The sequence below is a fragment of the Rhamphochromis sp. 'chilingali' genome (genome assembly GCF_963969265.1).
Source record: "Rhamphochromis sp. 'chilingali' genome assembly, chromosome: 1".
Taxonomy (NCBI): domain Eukaryota; kingdom Metazoa; phylum Chordata; class Actinopteri; order Cichliformes; family Cichlidae; genus Rhamphochromis; species Rhamphochromis sp. 'chilingali'.
In genome coordinates this window covers 34,999,837-35,009,233 of record NC_137929.1, presented here as the reverse complement: position 1 = coordinate 35,009,233, position 9,397 = coordinate 34,999,837, and the positions used below count along the sequence as shown (strand labels likewise).

Here is a 9,397-nt window from a genome sequence, read left to right as displayed (position 1 = left end):
TATTAGTATTTTAAGTATTCTATCTATTTTATTTATTGAATTTTATTGTTTTATTTATATTTTGATATTGCTAGGGATGATGCAATGATCGGGGACCATTCTTAATTTCGTTGTTCTCATGACAATGACAATAAAGTTTCTGATTCTGATTCTGATTCTGAGTTGAACAGGTGTGCCTAATAAAGTGGTCTCTGAATGTATAATGTAGCCTGGGCCTTATGGGGACATGGTTTAAAGATGTTTCTTTTCTGTGACAGTTACAGCTTTATAAATCGGCTTTATAAATCCTGTGTATGCGGTGCTTTAGTTTTATTTCTTTAATTTTTGTCCAGCAAGTGTTCAGTATAAAAGACTTTAACTCACCTGCATCCTCTCTTAGTTTTTTCGTCTCTTCTGTGTTCACTTCTTCCAGGTTCCGTTTCCTGGAGCTGATCATCTTGAATTTCTCCTTGAGGATAAATTGTTTTGCTTTTTTTAAAATCTGAGTTTATTTGTTAAAAATATCCAGCTCTTTGTTGCACCATCTCATATTCCATATTTTCACCCAGGAATAGTTTCGACTTTGAACTATCGGCTCACCTTCTTTTCTTGTTGTCTTGGTTTAAAAATAGATCCGCCGATGTCGCTGTTTGCTGCAAGTTCAGATTGAACTTTCTATTTAAGAACAGGCTCCATACAATGATTATTTTATATTTTAAAGAGAAGAAAGTCGAGATTTTTTACTGCGCGCGCCATGGGATTGTTGCGCACGCAGGCACAGGGGAGCAGCCTACTCATTCGTGTCAGCTTGAAATCCGCCCAGAGGGCACATGATGCACTGGAGAGTCTCCATGCAAAAGTCCAAGTGGTCATAAAATATTGGCAGACACTGTTTGATACACCTTAGCGTAATTTTTAAAACATTGTGATTTTGAATGCAGCTCGTCAGTGTTTACATTTCCATCAAATGGACTGAGTTCCTCTTCCTTTTTATGTTTAGATGAGACGAAATTTTTCGAGTTTACAACTATTATTATTATTATTATTATTATTATTACAGAATGAGTATAGATTGTGTATCCCATTTTTGTATTTACATCATAACAACAACATGCGGAGCTCTTTACGAGCCTCGTTCTCGCGGTCTCATGAGGAAATTTAATTCACTTGGACCCGATCTGACACCCATGAAAGGTTGTTTTTTCCGACATGGGGAGGAGGGCAGAGTGGTGACCTTCGTGTGTCCACACACGCAAGTGAAAGAAGACATCCTTTGCATATAGGCAGACGCGAATGGATTAGTGTTATTTAGTGTGTTATTTAAAAAAAGAGAAAAAGAAAAGAGAAAAAAGACAGGCTGAGGTAAATCTATGTGATTGGAGTGGAGCCTCTTTGACTGTTCACGAAAATTTGGTGATAAAATGTAACGTCAAACAACAAACACCCATGGATTTGTTTTCTCTGTTAAATTAAAATGATCCCTATCTGTTGTGTTGTAGCGAGAGACTCTGACTGGATCACTACGCGTCATACCGCGACCACATGACCAAGAAAACAACGTCGCGGGTTCGACCTGCGGGCAGCTGCGGCTTCTGTTCTTCTTTGAAAAATAAGAAAAGGTCACCGTCCGGATCTCTGTTTGGTCTTCATGTTAAAACTTTAGTCATCAGGTACACTGTTTTTGTTTGATGTGCTTTGTTCTAACAGATGATGGAAAGACGACTATTGCGGTTGTGTCTTGTGGGACAAGAATTTCCTTGCGAGTATATTTGACAATTTTGGGAATCCTGACATCGTTGGATTTTGGCAGTTCCTCTCTTACTGGTAATTACCTCCGTTTTCATGTTTTGCATTAAATAATGGGAGTGTTGGGTACTATTGGCCATTTGGTTGTTTCGTCTGAAACAAAGTTCAGGGTTTTCGCTTTTAAGATCCGTCTGCGCATCGGGATAACTTTCATTTGGGAGCTATTTCCAAAGCAAGTCAAGACGTCGAAAGATGACGAAGATTATTCCGCGTCAAAGTGAGTAACATAGATTACTTTGATCTAATCGGAATTTGAGCAGCGATATATTGTCGAAACTCTTGAAATCCACGCGTCAGGCTTGACTTTTTCCACGCTCTCTTATGGCAGTATTATCAATAAACTCTAATGCTATAGACTGTAATGCGTGCGCACCAAGACACACATAGTTGTGCATGAGCTCCTTTTGTCTTTCCTGTGTCTACTTGTACACGTAGTGTTAGACAAAGCACCCAGCATAAAGGAAAAGTGTAGTGAGAGAATAAAACATGGAATAAATACATGTTAATCATATGTGAATGCATGTAGAATATCTGGTATAGTGACAGTCCCTGATGGAGTGAAGTCCAAAGTGGATGAAATAAGAGAGAAAAAACTTTTTAGCGAGATCTCTGTTTGTTTTGTTGTAGATGATCTGAAGGCGGCGCTGAGTCAGGATGGGTTTAAAACTATCTAAAAAGAAAAAGATTTCTCATCAGAGGAGCAGAACTCCCTCTCAAGACTCCAGAAGCAGTTTGACATATGAGGAGGAGAAGTGCTACGACCCATCCGACTTTACACTTACATTTGTGGATGGAGATGATGAGTTGGACTGTAAGTCTTCAGACTATGAATTCTACCTTTACTGGGCTACAGATAATGTTGAGTAGAGTGTACAACAGTAATGCGATTTTTCATGTGTCACTCATAGTCTTGTATGAGGACTTCAAGTCTCTGAGAGCGCTGATGTCTTGCGGCCATGCTGTCACTCCCATGTCTCTCACCAACTGGTGTCTTAGCTTATTGAATCAGGTAGGATATTACACGTTCATCTAATCACAAACCCCAAATAAATTAACAGTGATTTTTGAACTGAGTGTATATTACTATGCACTCAGTTGCATAACTACTGAGTTGCAGTCACAAAATAAGGCACCAATTCAACATTACAGGACTATAAGGCAGAACTGACAACTCTCATGATGTCAAGAACGTTTGTATGTTGTTTTACCAGATAGAGCAGAAACGCACTATAGAAGTTTTATAGGAGTTTAAGTAATGGGTCATCAGCGCAGGAATTAATTAATGGGGGTTTTCTTAGTCTGGTAGTTCTCAAGCTTTCTTTCTGGATTGCTACTTCAGAATCCAAAAATAAATAAATAAAGCATTCACATTAGTATGGTAGGAATGGAATCTAATAGGCATGAGACTGGACTGTGGCTCAGTTAATGGATCTATATACTATTGTGAGCAGTTGCTATTTGTTCCACATGTTTTGCTTTCACTGATTGATATATATTTTTGTATATTGTGTTTCAGGGCGAGAGCAGGTTTGTGTGCGGCCAAACTGAATGTCATACTGAGTGGTCCTTTGAGGAGGTTTGTAAAATGGCTCTTCTAACCCCGGAAGAAATCGAGTACTTTGAAAAGAAAATGTTCAGCAACTCTAAGGATGTTTTTGATGTTAAATCAGTAAGTTTATTTACATAGTCTGCATTTCTGCGCCATATTTGTCCAAATGTTGAGCATTAAATAAATAATCGTTTTTTATTAACAGTGTCCTGGCTGCAAGTCTTCAGTGCTGAGAACTGACTTCAGTAATCTGTGTACTGAATGTACAGTGTGCACAGCTGATCTAAATCGGACCTTTACGTTCTGTTGGCAGTGTTTGAGGGAATGGAAAGGTCCGTCCCCACGTTCAAACCGATGTGAAAATCATGGCTGCAACAATAAGTCCTTAGAAACTCTGAGAAAATGTCCAGATATCACCTTCCAGAATGTGGAGGGCATCACTGGCTGTCCCTCTATCCGTGCCTGTCCCACATGTGGCTTCCTTGTGGAACATAACACAACTGGGTGTAAAAACATCTTCTGTACACGTTGTAAGTTGCAGTTCTGCTTTGTTTGCCTCAAAATGAAAGAGGAATGTTTGGAGACGAGTGAATATTACAAACCTTGTTCCAGTGGTGTAGCCCCTAGACAGACTTCTATACCAGTGTGTCAGTGGGATGATTACTAGATTGTTACAGAAATGTTGTTATTGTGTGATTCACGGTACCGGGCCGTGAGAGTTGAGGCTCAGGTGTGAAATGTATAGTTTTCAGGGTTTTTATCGGTTTTCAGCGTTATTTTGTTTTTATCGTTTACTCGGTTTTCCTGGGTCTTTTCACGTGTGTTATGAATAAATCTTCTTTTTTTCGGTACCGGTACTAGTTTTATTTTGTTGTATTTATCCGCGACACCTTAAAGGCTGGTCCATGAAAATATTGTCGGGTATAAACCGGTCCGTGGCGCAAAAAAGGTTGGAGACCGCTGATCTAATGCATGGACTTTCTGTGTCTCAAATACAGCAATAAATCAGATTAAGACCAGTAATCATCAAATTAATATATTAGCATTCTAAAATTAAGTGTTTTACTTCTATTATTTGAAAGAATTTCTTCATTTTCTAATACAGAATTCACTTTCTAATATTTAATGAAAAAAATTCTACACCAGAAATCTGAAGAATGTGCACCAGACTTTTATAGACTTTTAAAATAACTTTTTGGATAATTTCTCACTTTTTAAATTTTCCTTGTACCCTAGGAATCCCCTTTTCTCCTCACGTGTCAAACAAGATTGTTAACTGCAGTAAACTTTAACAATAATAAATAAATCGTGCGTCTTTTTAAAAGAAAAAATTTGTCCTAAAACATGTGAATGAAAATTCATTTTATGCACATTACTTTTCAAGTAATTAATTACTTTTAGAATATTGTAACTCAGTTACTTTTTTGAAGAAGTAACTAGTAACTATAATTAATTACTTTTTCAAAGTAACTTGCCCAACACTGATTATAAGTATTGCCTCAGTAGAGCTGTCTTTCAGATCACATTCTTATCTTGGATCAGGCACTGGTTTCTGCCTTTTATGTTTTGAAGTCACCCAGTAACTGTCTGCTTTTAGCAGCGATCTGTTTCTGTAAATATTGTAACATCCAGATTCCTCTGTTGTAATCTGGAGTTTAAAGAAACAAGATAGCACAAACAAACATGGAAGAGTTTTATTGAAATGATCTCTCTAGCAAAAGTCCAGCTAAACATCTGATTTCTTAAAGTGTCTCAAAAATAAGATATGAAACGCATTATGCAGTGTGCTACAAACATGATGTATTTTATTATATGAAAAATAAAGACCAAAAAAGGGACAGCAGTAAGTACATAACAATAATATGATCATGTGAGTGCATATGAGATCACAATAAAGACTTCACAATAAATGATTTTGTCAGTGCAGAGTCTGTCGTGTTCCTTCATGCGGGTCGATCTCCTCCACCAGGCAGCATCAGCAGTGTGTGGATGACGGACATGTGCTTAATCCCATAAGACACCAGCAGGGCTTTGTCCTCCAGCGGCTTCGTCCTGAACACCACCCGCATTTCACCAACTGAGCAGAAGCAGAGAGAAGAGGTTTAAAGAGCTGGGCTTGCTTCAGGCCTTTTAGAGTAGATCAGCAAAGCTAATATTTGGATTGTTTAATGTATGTGATCTGATGAGTTAGTGATACTAGCAAAAGATGATTTGATTTGTATTTTTTCAAAGAAAGTTTCCACTTAGAAGACAATTTTCATTATTAAATCATTATATCTGCTGTAGACCACTAAAAGTCATGTTTGTGGTTATTGTGTGTGTTGTCTGATTGGCTGAAGACAACATAAATAGACACTGCACTTGCACTGCATTTAAATAGAGAGTTCTGTAAACAGAATCTGCTGTTCAATAAAAGTATGACATTTGCATTTCTATAAAAATGTAAAAGCAGACGATAAGAAAAGTCATGCTTACTTATCACCAGCGCTTTGGCGATTTTGCTTTTCAGCTCCATCACAGTGAGGGCCTTCATCTGGTCCATATTGTCACAAATATCGACTATCTTCTCCTCTCCCCTCGGTCCGTTTACTTTCAGCTGGACGGACATTTTAGCACTAAGAGCTGGATCTGTCTCCGCTTCAATAAGACTTTTATCAAGGCTTTTAACTTCAACTATCTTGTCCGAGAGACAAAATCCCAGCAGTCGCCGCCCATTTGGGTATTCAGGTAAACAACTTCCTCCTGTGGAGTGCTTCGGCACACTGTAAGTGACGATTCAGTTCTAACTATGGGCAAGATGTGGGTCAGCAAGCAAGGTGTTCCCAACTCCCAAATAAATGTGAAAAAATATTTTATGTTTTTCGTCAACCAGTAGAAAAAGCAACACAAGCACAGTTTCTAATGTGTGATTAGGATATGGATGCTGTATACTTCAATGGTTTATTGGTTTAATAATGAAGCCAGGTCATCAGCAGATTTCTGAGTCATATCTCTGGCATCAAGTCTGTTTTGGACCTGGTCATGCGCCAGTTTTTGGTTGAGATAAGTTTTGGGAATTATAAGTAAACATTAACTTTTTTTTTAACTTTCTGTTGCTTTCCACCAGTTGCAATAATGGAAGGCTGAATTGTTTTATTTAGGTTATCAGTGCTGCTCACAGATTTATTGCTTTATTTTGAAAATATGTGTTTTTATTGCACTACCTTTGGAACTTATGTTATGAGGTGTTTGTGCTGAGATGCTGTGTTACACTTTCTTGAAACATGGAGCTGTGTGTTACAGTCAAACATTTGCACTTTTGTCTCACCTGTTCAAAGGTTGTTGTTCCAGAAGACTTGTTCAGATACAACTTTACAAACATATGCCGTGCTGCCAGGTTCTTCTTAAAGAGACACGAGTTTCCCCTGAAAGCCCCTCTAAACATGAGGCCAGATTAGGCTCTCAGCCCTTATCTTCCCTGCTTAGCTTCTTATGTCCTTGTCTTGTCTTGTGTTTTTACTTACTTTTCCCTGGAACACTCTCTCACAGTCTGTTCTCTAAAACCTAAAAGAGGAATTATGGATTTGATCAACTGGTCTCTGAATGCAATTGACACCCCTTCTCAACGAGAAGTCTGGGCTCGGGTGAGCCTGAGTGCTGAAGATATCTACCTATTCGGAACCATGATAACAGGGTTCTTGCTGATCGGAGCAGGCTTGGCCCTGGCTTACCGAAGAATTAAGGAAGTGGAACCGGCTGTTCAAACCCCCACAAGGCTGCCTGCTGGGATTGAAATGATGGGACGAGGCGTGAGTTTCTCAAAATGGGCTCATTGAGTGCAGCACGGAGAAGATCTTGGAGAACGCACGGCTGCCGTGAATACTCAGAACAAGACCTCTGAGTGAAAAACTGGATTACATCTGGAGGGGCTAGCTCGAATAACACCTTTGAGCGCAAATTCGATCACATCTTGGGCAAGTGCACTGCGGTCGTGAGTTCTCAGAACCTGCTCTTTGAGCAAAAAGAACGACAACATCACGGAACGTAAGTTTGGATAACACCATAGAAAGCTCGCGGCTCTCCAACGGGAGATTGAGAGACCAGTGTTGGACTGTTAGAACAGCTTTGAAATTCATATGAGCTGTTCGCACTAAAGTAAAAACCATCATCACTTCATGCGGAGACCCCTTCAGCGCCAGCTGCGGCCTCAAGGCTGGAGCTGAACAAAACACCCTGATAACAACTGTGTTTAGACTGTTCCCCCCATTCCATGCAAGGCCACCTGGGTTGGCTGGAAGACTGTTTACTTAGCCTGGCGGGGCGAAGGACACTGTCTCAGCTAAACTATGGACACGCACAAACACACACATACACTGATATGCACACACTGATCCTCCCTCCCTTTCCAAACACCTTCGATGCTTGTGCCTTACCTGGGAAGATGGCAGTCGACTGGACCAGCGCAGACATGCTGCAGAACCGGATGCGCTGTCTACACCGGCTCTCTCTTACCCTTTACCCGCCCCTGTTGCTTGTCTTGTGTTTCTATGGTGTATTGATAGTCATGTGCTTTTGTGCTGAGGTGTTTTTTCTGTTATCAAACTGTTCTCCCACTAGGAGCTCAATCTGAGTGGAGTTTTTTTTTCTCCTCCTCTTACCTCATGTTTTGTATTTTCGTTGTTTTTTCCTATCAGCCTACCTTTCTGACATGTCTCCCCAATGTGATGTTTGTGTAAAGTTGGTCAGAAGGTTCCTTTGTAAGTGCGCATGCGCCATTAGCGTGCTGCCTGCTGTAACCCTAATTTCCTTCAGGATTGATAAAGTATTCTGATTCTGATTCTGATAAACAAGCCAAACTTCTTCATTCATTTTCTAATTTTACTGTCATCAAATTAACATTTTACATGCTAACTGAGGCCTTTAGAGACGTAGTTCTTGGAAGTTTATATGGACCTCAAATTTTTGGATATGCCGTTCCCAGACCGATGGGCAGAAACAATTGCTTTTTTAAGATCACAGTTCATGTCTTTCCTCCTACACCGTAAAAAAGAAAATCCTAAAAAAACGTAATATTCTGGCAGCTGGGGCACCAAAATACTACCAGAAAATACCAGAAAATAACTTTCTCATGAAAATACAGTTATTTTCAGTAATGACAATACAGTTTGTTGCCATAATTTTACATGGGATTCTGCCTTTTTCAAGTGCTTTTAAACATTGAATTAGGAACAATTTAACGTGATTAAATAATGAAAATGAAATTACCTATAAACAAGGTCAATGAATGCAGCAATATGAATAATAATATTTAAATGTACAGAAATATGCAGTTAACAGTTGGTTTAAATAATAATGGATTGCATTCATATAGCGCTTTTTGAGACCCTTAAAGTGCTTTACAATTCCACTTTATAATTCCCCTCTGGCCATCACCAGTAGGTCGTAGGTGAAATGTCTTGCCCAAGGACACAACGACCGAGAGTGTCCGAGCTGGGGCTCGAACCGGCAACCTTCAAGGCGAACTGCCAACTCTTGAGCCACGATCGCCCTAAATAACAATAATTATTATTATTATTTGATGTAAAAAGAAAAAGTTTATAAAAATCATTTTATATATATTTTTCCATAGCATTACATTTGAATTTAACAGTTCAATCTTTCAAATAATGGACAAATATTTGTGAAATTGTGATGCATTTGTGAATGTATTTTAACAATCTAAATATGCATATGTACAGACAGATACATTTAAAAAACAAGAAAATGATGTTTTATTACATTTACAGTGATTTTACGTTAATTTACATTTGAAATGTAAAATCACAGTCTATTTATGTGAATTTAATTATGTTCTAGAAGAACGGTACAAAACTGTAAAATAAACTGTAAAATACTTTTATAATACAATTTTTTTTTACAGTGTAGGCATTGTGTTAACACATGCCTGAAAACTCCAGACCAGCAAACTGACAGAGCTTTTGCTTTTATAGAAGTGTTCACACTTACTGACATTAACATTAACATTAAATATCATTTTAAGAGACACAGAGACACAGTTTCCAAGGAATATTTTGAGGGATGTTT

At 38.6% G+C, this 9,397-nt stretch overlaps 1 protein-coding gene across 1 annotated transcript; it reads left to right on the top strand.

Moving 5' to 3' along the window:
• Nucleotides 1–345: 345 nt before the first annotated feature.
• Nucleotides 346–5,709, top strand: LOC308406134 (uncharacterized protein). Its single transcript, XM_080897000.1, has 5 exons — nucleotides 346–1,803; nucleotides 2,413–2,596; nucleotides 2,694–2,794; nucleotides 3,302–3,454; nucleotides 3,540–5,709. The coding sequence occupies exons 2-5, from the start codon at nucleotides 2,440–2,442 to the stop codon at nucleotides 3,999–4,001; spliced, it is 873 nt and encodes a 290-aa protein (XP_080753126.1). The 5' UTR covers nucleotides 346–1,803; nucleotides 2,413–2,439; the 3' UTR covers nucleotides 4,002–5,709.
• Nucleotides 5,710–9,397: the final 3,688 nt, after the last annotated feature.